Source organism: Drosophila teissieri, chromosome 3L, assembly GCF_016746235.2.
Source record: "Drosophila teissieri strain GT53w chromosome 3L, Prin_Dtei_1.1, whole genome shotgun sequence".
Taxonomy (NCBI): domain Eukaryota; kingdom Metazoa; phylum Arthropoda; class Insecta; order Diptera; family Drosophilidae; genus Drosophila; species Drosophila teissieri.
The window spans coordinates 4,829,803-4,841,573 of NC_053031.1; the positions used below are offsets into that span (position 1 = coordinate 4,829,803).

An 11,771-nucleotide genomic window follows, 5' to 3' on the forward strand; every position below is an offset into this window, starting at 1 on the left:
GAGACTGCAAAGTTTTTGTGTTTATTTTATGCTCGTGCAAAAAAGGAGACCAGAAAAGGACGATGAAAGTTTCAATGTAGTGCGGCTGATAGAGGTAAAAAGAGAAGCACACCAGGCCAGCGGAAAATGCAACCCAAATGGGTGGCTATATGGCTATGGAGCAGCAGCTACATACGATTACGAGGACGTTAAACAAATAAGCAAAAGGGCAATGTGTAAAACCAGCACAGAGGACACAGAGCCAAATGAAGAAGCCAAAAGTGGAGCGCGCATCATTGACACACACTGTTGCACACCTATGCAGGCAAGGACTCATTCAGGACACACGACTGGGATCAAAATTATAGTTGTATCATTTAAATGCGATAGGAAACAATCTAGTTATTCATCTTCATTTGAAGTGATATTTGAACATGATAAGCTGTTTGAATGCCAGTATGACTTATCATATTTTAAGATTTTTATTAATGAGTGATATAAAGTTGACCATAGCTATAAGAGCGCCTCCTGTCAATAAAGAAATGAGGAGTACTAACTCTGCTGGGCTTCTGTCGCTTCCTGCTGCCACTGCTGCAGCTTCTGATTCTGATGCTGATTCTGATTCAGAATCCGAATCTGCTCCTGATTCAGCTGCTGCTTCTTTGCTGTCCAAAATGAATGACTCGCCAGCGGGCCAAGTGCCCCGCTCCGTCTTCACCAGCCCTGCCCTTTCCGCCCCATGGAGCACTGGCGCCACCCCCTGCAACCAAGCAACCACCCAAGCCACCCACACCACCCACTGGGGACTCAACTTGTTGAGGAGCGACAGACCCGCTCACTCACTTGCCCGCTCGTCCGCTCACCAACTCACTCACTCGCACACCAAATGAATGAATGAATGACTGACTGACTGACTTTCCTACCCTCAAGGTTCATCGTCAGTCCGTCAGTCACTCAAACTCGCATTTCATTCCATTTCCATTTCATTCACTTTGCCCGCTGCCCAAAACAGCCTTGTCTCGTCTTTCCTTTCGCTGCTTCTTTTTGTTTCAGTGTAGTTTCCGTTGGTTGTAGTAAATTTTTCTCATTTCGCTTTTTGTTCGAGTGGTTTTCATACCCAGTATTGATAGAGCAGACGGGTATGCTGTATACGAGAAAAGACTTTTTCGAGCCTAAAGGTTTCTTAAATATATCCCATTACTAATATGGAATTATGTTAAAAAACTTGAGTTTTGTGTTTCAGGATTCGAAAAGGTAAGCTAAATATTTTAGGTTGCGACTTTATGTGTTAAAGTATTAATCACAACGAGCAATAGGGATATGTTGCCTAAACGCCTCAAGGTAGGCCACATTTTACCAGGTATCTCAAAGTCGATACTTTCTCACTTTCAGGTTTCTACTTCTATTTGCGCTGTTGCTGTTTTGAGTGTTCCACTGCTCGCGTGTGTGTGTGTGTGTGTGAGTGCTTTGAGAACGGCAAATGAAGAAAAATCAACTCACACAAGCACACCGAATGAGAGAGGCATAGAGTGAACTAGCGGTAAATGCATGAACAACGCCGGCTTGCCTATCATGAAATTTGTATTTGTATCTCAGCGGCTGTTGCTGCCCTCGTTCCCTTCCATTCTGCCGCTCTTTCTCCTTTCACTCTCTCTCTCCCTGTTACACTCACCCCCGCCCGACCACCACACCGCACCGCACCGCTTCTTCCGCTGCTTCTTCTTCCACGCTCTGCTCTGCGTCTCGTGCTCATTTTCCGTTGTACTTTTTCGATGCAGTCGCCCCGTGGATTTCATTCCCTCTGCGCACTTCGAACCGATCGCTCGTATCGCTCCCGGGACTCGAAATCCGAATACGACTTCGAATTCGAAACGAACCTATAACCGAAACTGAACGCTCGCCGGACTTCGACTGCGATTCAAATTGCATTTACGCGCTAAGTTATCGAGTTCTCTTGAAGGGCGCATAAAGTTCTTGAAATTACGACTTTAGCATATTGTGCTTGTGTTTAAAGAGCAAAGTGTAAACAAACCCGAAGAATTATCTTCAAATCTGAGGAAAATGGGTCGCCTGTTCCAATACAATCGCTTTGGCGCCACGGATAGCATCAACAAAAACATCAGCAAAAAGGATACGCAGCAGAAGAACAAGATGGTAAGAGTCTTAAGATCCCTTACTTTCAAGAACTGTTTGGGATATTAGTTGGGATACTTTAAGCCATGCTTTTATTTTATTAGTTTGAAGAGGTTTAAGTCATCTGTTCCAATGACTGGGTTAAATCGAATTCCTTTTTCTTTTAAGACGTTTTGGGTCCTTAAGGCAGGCCTACAACAACTATGCTAGTCAGTTTACATTAACTATCCGATTATAAATGAGTAATAGACTTTATCATGTTCCATAGTATGTACATCTGATAAATTTCTACAAGCAGATACATTAAAGATACTTTTAAATCCTCCAAGTTGCTTGAGAAAGTTCTTTCGTATCCCCAATACATCTCCATAAATATCCATGCCCTTGATGACTCAAGCTGATCTGGGCTCAGTAGAATCTAACAGTCTATGCACATTTCACACTCCCCACACACCATCGAAGTACAACTTTGGGCAGCCCACGCACACTTAGCACTATCTACAGTGAGGGGCGGAAACGGGGGCATGGCCGTATTCAAAACACGAACGACAACAATTAAAATGATTTAGTGTCACAGATACCACGAACAACAACACGGCCACACCAAGCGAAGCCAAATGCAACAACAAATAGAACAATGACAGCGCAGCATAATAAACTCGACTGTCGACGTAAATCAGTGGAACACTAAATCACATAGGGCCAAATAAATATGATTTGCATAAAAACTAAATCAAAGTATATGTATATGCAAACAGAGGGGGACGCTAGTGAGCGACCTAAGCCGAGCGTAAATCTGAATACAAATAAATCAAATTGTAAATGCAGCCTGATTTCTGGCGATAAGTAGAGCAAACAGCAAACGAAGCCCGAAGTCCGAATCCCGATTCGGGAATTGAAATCAAAACATATGTTGGCCCCATAAAGATAGTGATTGATTCGATTTGACAAACTGCATTTCTATATGCAAACAAAGCGCATATGTTATTTGTTTTTGATTCCAGATAAGCGCTAACTAGGCTTCACCGTCTGGCCGCGATGCCCGAAAGGCGATAGGCCTGCTAACGATAGCTTAATTAAGACAAACTGCCTTGGCAGCTACCTGAATGCAAAGTCAACTTTTCTTCAAGACCGCAGCTACTTCGCTTCACTAATCTGCTTATTTGACTTGGCATCCATCCAGCCGTAGATGCTGCACACACTCACAGATACAATGGCATTCGTAACAATGCTCCGACATCTGAGCAGCATTTATCAAAATATTTGTTTAAAAGAACAACGACGAACCACAGCGAACCAAGACGAGATAGCGACGGGCAGAGAGAAAAGTTTGTAATTTTAAACTGAATGACAGTTTGCGTTTTGCCTCCGCCTCCTTTTATGCCGACCTTTGCATTTTTCATCCAGTCATTTTTCACTGGAATTGACACCCATCGCCTTCCGTATCTCGTCTCTTTGGACTCCCTTTGTTTTGATCTATGAAAATCTATCTTCTTCTCCTCGCATTCAATTTTTGGTTTAGGTGTAGGTGTAGGTGTTGGTTGTTTTGGCTCCCAGAAGGATTGTCTTTTGAAACGGGATGCATGGGTGTGGCCGCAACGGGAGTTGTTTTACCAAGAAGCCACGAGGCCCACAAAAGAGACTTCTTCAGGCTGAAAAGTGCAAGAATGCGCCCTATTATATCCCTTAGATCTCCGTGTATAAATCGCTCGACACCTCCCCGAAAACCCCACCGCATCGCATCCGTTATCAAAATCTATTACCAGACACACACACTCTGTTTACAGAGCCAACTGGCAACTGGCTGTGCTGACAAACGATTTCAATTAGCCGCTTCGCAACAGATAAAAGACATCTCGCCTATCGCGGGTCAAAGATACAAAACGGAATCGTCACGAGCCGCAGAACCGAGAAATCCACATATCCACATATTGAGTTCGAGAGGGACCAGAACTAATAAAATTGTCACACAACTGTCTGTCTGAGTTGACCATATGCCGTCTGGTTGGCGGAAGGAGGGAACTACACAACCATATTGCTAGATTAAAATCGGAGACAATTAAGTCGGAGATGATAAAATCGACTTTCAAGCGGGATTATTAAAGTGAACTGCGCTCGAGGGGCTTATGAGGCCTGCCAAAGTGTTTATGAACAAGAGATTATTCCCCGGATAAGTATTTGATTGCATTTCATTAGGCAGGCACTTTTTAATTAATTAATCAAAGGGAAACCTTTTCAAACTCATCTCATATTCCGCTTCAAGTATAGCAAACATTTATCAGAGCAGTATCATGGCCCATCTTCATCAGATATTATTAAATAAAGCGCGGGGAATGTGAAAAATATTTAAATATTAGAAAAGCACCATCTATCACACAATTAATGGAAATGCGGAAAGATAAATTAAAATTATAACTGTAGCCTAATGATGTTTAATAATTTGTTATAAAATATGCATCGTTAGTCAAAATGGGCATGTGACTACCACAGTTTATATCATGATGTCTAGCATACGAATTTGGAAAATTCAAAAATCAGTTTCCGCATAAACTTTCCCGAACAGACAATGGTTTCGAGCGACTTGTGCTGGGGAAATCAGGCCGAAAGCATTTTCTCCTCGTGTGGCTTATGATGCCATGCTCTGGTGCCTTCGACGCCCTGCCTAAGTGGATTTCCTCGACTGCAGAGATCCCGTGATGGGCCTCATAATTCTCGATGAGATGCAGCTAAAATTAAATCAACTGCTGGCGACGATTAGCAGCAATGAGCTGAGGCATTCAAATTCTAAGGCATTTTAATGCACTTTTCCCGAGGAACTCTCGAAGAAGTCTCTGCGCACTCCCTTTTCAAGGGCAGTGATTAATGTTTATTTGGATGCTCGTGTTCTACACATGTATCTTACATGCAGACTCTTTGATTTTTCGGGTGCCCCTGGGAAGGGGAAAACGCTAAGGATAGAAAATTAATTGCACCGCTCGTAAGTGCATTTAATTAGGAATTTCCAAGCAGACGCCTTGTTCACAATGCGCCAAGATTTATTGGGGAAACTGCAATCTGCAGGCTGCACAAATTGATGAGCATAATTAAATAGCCGGCGACTGCACTCGACTTGCATGCAATGTAATTTATGCTCCATATTTTGCCCAACTACCGAATGGCCACGTCGCTTTGAGTAAACAACAATTTCACTTATTTTCATGCCGTCTGCCGTCTGCCGCCTCGACCATCAACTGTCTGCATTGTTATTTTTACGCTCGACTCAATATAAATTTTCGCCCCTCTTCGTTTTGTTCGCCACATGCCACGCCATGAAAATGTAATGCAAATATGCAAAAAAGCTTTCAACGGTATCCGAGCCGCCCAACCCTCAATATCTCTTCTTTTTGCAGCTCCTCCTAGCCCCTGTCCCCTATCCACTATACCCATCCCATCCAAAACTCCTCTGGCTGCAAATAGTTTTTGGTTTTGGCTTAGTCTGGCCCATCAGCCGGCAACAGAGAACGGAGTACTGAGTACAGAGAAGCTAGCCAACATCATCGTTATCACCAGTCCGTTGTTCGTGTTTGAGTTTCATATGGCTTCCCACCAAGGATTTGTGTGCATTAGACGACTAGACTCGGGGAAAACTATTTGCAAGCCCAGTTACTAGACTTTCCACACACAAGAGCCGACGTATTGGAGTGGTACAGAAAGTTGTCAGAGTCTCTAATTAAATTGTTCACCATCTCTCAAAGTGATAAAGTCCAAGAGTTCATTGCCTGCTCTTCAAAAAATCTAAATCCAAAAAATACTTGAGATTCATCTCTTGAACAGCCCACGCACCATAAAAAAAAGAAGAACCCCCAAAGCGATGAGCCCATAAAACGCAATTAAAATTTCAACAATTTTCATTTGCATTTAATAAACCCATCAAAACGGTTTTTAAACACGCATAAAACGAGCGGTTGAAGGGAAACAACTTAATTCGATTCACATTTCAATAAATTTTTATATGACCCAATTTTTTACACCTATAAAAATGCCGCAGGAAAATGAAACAAAGGGAGGCCCATAAACATAAAAAAAAGCCAATGCCACACGCCACATGTGTCTAAACAAAGGATTTTCCAGCCAAAGGCAAAGCTAGTTGTAATAAAAAATTTACAAAACATACCAAAAAGCTGAAACTATAAACATTTTTCCGCGCGTATAAAACTAAATTAGTGAGAAAATCATTTTACGAGCCCCCCAAAAACGAACTCGTTTAACCAACTAAAAGAAAAACCAACTCACTGAAAAACCGAATTTGTTCGTTCATCGGTGGGGGGAGCTAGGGAGAAATGTGTGCGGGACGTGTTTTAAAAAATGTCATAAACTACTCGTAAGTCCATGTATCTCTGACATTTTGAAAGCCCCGACACGTGTGTCCGTGCTGGGATCACTTTGAGTTTCTTTTGGTGTGGCATAAAACTGTCAAATTAGCTGGAACTAAAAGCGAGATGACTACAAAATATTCAGAAACGCACGACTAATGGCGCACAGCCAAATGAAATATTACTAATTTCGATAGTGAAATGTCTTAAGGAATTTTACAAAAATTCATTGATACAGTTGCTGCAACATTTTTCGAGTGGGTGGCATTTTAGGGGGTGGCAACTGAATTGGGCGGAGTTTTTGTTTTGGCAGCACAGCTGCTTTGGCAATTGCCCAATTTGTGAGCGGATAAGTAGCCGGTAGTCGGTTACTGCGGTTGCAATTTAAAAGCCACCAGTTTGCCAGTGGAAACCACTTCCGAAGGTGGAAAGTTGTGGGCTGCTTGAGTGGTGGGGTGGTTTTTGTTCTTCAAGACCCTTCAGCAGCTGCTTGATTTTCCAGAGCGAGCTCAAAAATTCAGGCATATGTCGGTGGGACCTCAAGTGGCGCACAAAGGAAACATTTCAATAAATTCATCGACTCACTCCGGGCACTTCAACTAATTTCTGTACCCCCCTCTCTCTCGCTCTCTATCTAAATGCACAATAAATGAAAATTTAACAACTGTTTTTATAAGACCCAAAAGGGAGAAGACCAAAGGGTTCTCTAAAGAGGTATAGGTATACCTACCTTCTTGTCCGTCAGCTGTCGAAGGTGCCTCGCTCGATTCGGTTACCTGAGTTTTATTGTAACACATTTTGATTACGAAAATATGCTAACACCTCGCTGGCCAAACAAAAGAGCTCTTTGGCCAAGAATGGAATGGAAAGCCGGCCCGGGGCGCTGTTTCATCATCAATTAGAGCTCAACCTTTCCGCGGGGCAGGATCGGAATATAAAACCAATTGGGTCGGGGGGTATAGACCTATGATTATTGCATTAGCACGAACACCATCAAAGATGAACAGGGCCAGCACGCCAACACCTTTGGGCCACTACTGTGTGCGGGGCCGTGCTGGATTTTATTTCGATCCCAATTTTCTTTGGGCTCTATTATCATTGAAATTACCGCACTGTTCCCTTTTCTTTTGCTTGACTCGGACTCGGATTTGGACTCTGACTGGCCTTGCATAAATTAAAACTCATGTAGCTGGCAAGAATCGTAGCCATTAAACGCTTGTTGCCCCATTGTGTTTGATTTAAGCCGATAAAAGGTACACTTTTGAGGCATTTCACGCCGCTTTTACCCCACAGCCGATGAAAAAAACAACTTTCAACAGATTTATGCGCTGCGTGGCCACATCAAAGAAAACTCTTTGCCTCTTTTGGCCATGGCTCGTTGGCCAAGAATTAATGTCCAACTGGCCAAGATGTAGCAACAGTTTTTTTCGGGGGGGCCCTTCGTGTTTGTTCACATATAAACAAGATATTGGAAATGCAAATCAATGGGGATGGCCTGCAACGGAAGTTCTATGTCTGCACTTCCTTTGTGCGCGTTCCCAAACCACTAATTTATTGAATGTGTTGAATTATAAAGCCCCCAGCCACTCCCAATCGAATTCAATTTCGTAATCCCACTTCGAGCTCTACCTGGTCGTCGGATTTCCATTGTGTCCTGCACTCCTTTCACAATCGATTGCTCATTATTTTGCCATTTTTCCTTCAAGTGTGTGTGCGTGCTGAAGGGTGCAATGAGTTTTCGGTTCGAAATGCACAAAAACAAGGGGTGAATCTGCAGGGTGAAGAGTGCCATTGCACTTAGAATTACGGGAAAGGTAAAGACCAAATCCATATTCAATGTTCCGATTCAATGGACATTACAAGGCACCTTCATACTCAGATTTTCATCATGATATATGTATATGGTCTAAATATAAAACCCCTTACTGCTTCGCCTCATGAAAACACCGACTAAAGTGTTGAATGGTCCCACGTAAAGGTGAGAACTATTTAAACATTTTTCAAGCGAAAGTAGGTGTTGAAAAAACAAGAACCCACTAGCAACCCTCCGCCAGAGCGGCATATGAATATTTTATAAACGAAATGAAAGCCAAATACGAGCAGGGAAAACAACGGACTGGCAAATTGTACAACAATGAACAAGTAGAGCAAGCGCATTACAAGGATATCACAGCAGCAGTGACCCAAAAGCATTAGCAGAGCAGTCATGGGGTTTTAGAAAAGGGAATGGGAACGAAAGTAGGACTGAGAATGGGATTGGCTCAACAAAGGCGAAAGCAGAACAAAGCCAGGATAATGGGATGGCAGTGTGTGTTATCTGCGTGGTTCGTTGCATAAGAGCGTTCTTCGAGTGAAATGGGAAACCCCGACGTAGATAAGATTTATAGGGACAGTCCAAACACATTTTCTACAAATTTCCTAACCAAAACTAACAAAAAAATATCCATCTTATTTGTTCTCGCCCGACAGCTACGCAATGCCATCAAATGTCCTGGCTATTCGGACATCTATGGTCAGTACAATAAGAACTCGTCCTTCGAGAAGTGCGAAGAATGGAGCAACAAGCTGCAATTTCCTGCCGCCGGAGAAATGGACAAACAGGAACCGATCCAGAGTCGCACGCACAAGGTCTACGACAGCATGAAGAGTTTCCTGCAGCGAAAACTCTTCGCGCAGCCCTCGCAAAAGGAACAGATCTTGAACGAAGAACCCACGAGCGACTATGATGAGGTGTGTATATTATCATATATGGTGTATTAAGAACTAGTCTACAATTAACAAACTAGGAAACCCCTTTTTTGATGTGGGGTCTATGTGAATTAACATTTTGATATGCGGAACCATTTTGGGCTAAATATTGTGGTTAACCCAAAAGGTTTTCATAAGTGCTATCCTGACTTTAGGAACCCTTTCTTTTGAATGGTTATTTAATTGGTTCTTTTCCTCTCTCTCTTAGCAGGACCTTCTCGACTCCTCGTACCACGCCGACGCGGAAGAAGAGGAGGAGGAACGCGATGCGGACTGCAGCTGCAGCTCCACCGGCAGCAGCACCACCACCAGCAGCAGCCCAACCACGCCCAAGCGCTCGCCCCAAAAGTCCCTGCTGTCCCTCAACTGCTGGCAGAGCAGTCAGCCCGGCAGTGACTCCAATCCCGAAGAGGAGGAGGAGGAGGACGCAGAAGAGGATTCCGATGCCGGGATCTCCGATTGCTGTCAACTTTTGGCTGAGAATTCCCCCAACACCATGAGCAAACGCCGCCGCGCCGCACCACTCTTCACCAGATACATCAGCGCTCACCAGAACTCCGACGATGATGAGGACGAGGAGCCGGAGCTCCTGGCATGTCCCTGGTATCAGCCCAGGATCACAGCGAAGGCAGCTTTGGAGCACCTGCAGCGGGCCACACCTGGAAGCTTTCTGCTGCGACGCAGTACTCCGCGGCACTTCGAACTGGTCCTGCGACTCGAGAGGAGCAACAAGGTGAAGACCTATGCGGTGCAGTCCACCCGGAACCAGATGTACCGCCTGAAGGGAGCCAAGAAGCAGTTCACCAGCCTGAAAGCCCTGATCACGCACCATTCCGTGATGGCCGAACAACTGCCATTGGTATTGGATATGCCCAGGGAGCGTCATGTGGTGAAGCCGTCATCTGTGCGCTATGCAGATGACTTCGAGCCACTGGAGTCCCTGCAGCTACTCGGCATCCTGAGGAGTCTGCAGGCCAAAAGCATCGAGATGTAGAAAATAATTATTACGCGGGGTTTCATGGGGCGGGTCAAATAATATCGAACTGCAAAGGGAACGATAGGTGAAAGTAATTAGGAATTTGTTTTGTTTTTTGCATAAGTACATGTGATATAGTTTACGGAATTGCGGGCCGAGCAACCCTCGAATTTAGTTAGGACTACCGACTAATTGAAATATTTTGTATCCGACATAGGGATAAGTTTTCTATTGTGAAAGTGTAATATGAATAAAAATCAAACAATGGCATTCAGCAAAAACGCAACCCTCACGAGTATTTAATGTATCCACGCCCCGGCAATCGATGCGCTTCCTGTTTCTGCCCCGTCCACCAGGAACCCTCCTCCATGGATGAGGGTTGGCCAGAGAACGCTTCACTTACATGTGATTAGCGATTCGAGTGGCTCTCATTAATTTTTCAAGTGCGGCTCGTGGAGCTCTCGAAGCAATTCAGCCGGCAACATGTTGCTGGCAACATTTTGGTGGTATGAATAATTAGAGCCACTAAATTAGCTACAACATTCAGGGGGATTCCCTTCTGCATTGCAAAGTGTGGACGTCGCACGCAACTGAATAAGTTATGTGCGCATATCAGCGGCATCAGCACGGAAAAATGTTTAATTGTTACAAAATGGATTGAATAATATTTTAAATGGTATTTGAAATCAAGTTGTTGGCATTATTTCTGTTGTTTTGTACATAACAAATATTTTACATTCTTTTGACATAAGATACTCTACACACGCATTCTACACTCCAATAAACTGCAGGCACATAAAAGTATGCTAAGGTTTCATTACAATCTCGAATTATGATGAATCCTAAAAGCAGGCAGCTCAGCGGAAAAAGGATAAAATAGCAGAGAAATACGTAAAGAAACTCGATAAACCCGTAATTGTCATGGGCTTAATAAAACTATTCGACAACATTGCCACAATCCGCAATGTTGGCACTTCGCTAAACCATTTCCTGTTTAACCAGCGTGAAAAACAAGCTTTTTATGGCTCATGATTGATATTGGATATTATTTGCTTTGGTCAAATAAAGGCCATAACTCAAACGATGCACACAATTGGCAGGCAAGTGCATAAAATATTAAAATATAAACTACAAATATTCGCATTGACAGCAGCTGGACAAAAGCCGGACGAACTTTAACCCCAGAGGCCGTAAAAACAAAGGACCATTAACAATAACGAGCGCTGCGAAAAACATTGGCAAACAAATTACAAATAAATGGAAACGCTGACAGCATTAATAACGTTACATCATTAATAAGCGAATCGAAATGAATACAATAACTGAAAGCGGAAAATGTAATAATTATGACAATAAATTAAGTGAACGTGGGGTCTGGTTTCTCTTAGTTATTTATTTATTTAACTGGCGCCAGTGATTTCCGATTTAAATCGAAGCCACCCAATCATTAATTGCCTGCCGATCTCATCGACCGCAACATGGGAAAATTTCAATAAAATTGTCTTCAAAATAACCAGAGCAAACTGAATTGGAAATGCCATTGAAATCACCATTATTTGGCAGACAGAATAGTACATTAGTGT

General features: G+C 43.3%; 1 protein-coding gene across 2 annotated transcripts; it reads left to right on the forward strand.

The window, feature by feature from the left end:
• Positions 1-1,769: 1,769 nt before the first annotated feature.
• LOC122616800 (tensin-4) lies at positions 1,770-10,466 on the forward strand. 2 transcript variants are annotated; one of them, XM_043792363.1, is made up of 3 exons: positions 1,770-2,133; positions 8,934-9,194; positions 9,421-10,466. In XM_043792363.1, exons 1-3 carry the CDS (start codon positions 2,041-2,043, stop codon positions 10,204-10,206), a joined length of 1,140 nt encoding a protein of 379 aa, XP_043648298.1. In that variant the 5' UTR covers positions 1,770-2,040; the 3' UTR covers positions 10,207-10,466. The 2 variants fall into 2 exon arrangements, with proteins under 2 accessions (XP_043648298.1, XP_043648299.1); XM_043792364.1 differs by having other exon boundaries at positions 9,424-10,466.
• Positions 10,467-11,771: the final 1,305 nt, after the last annotated feature.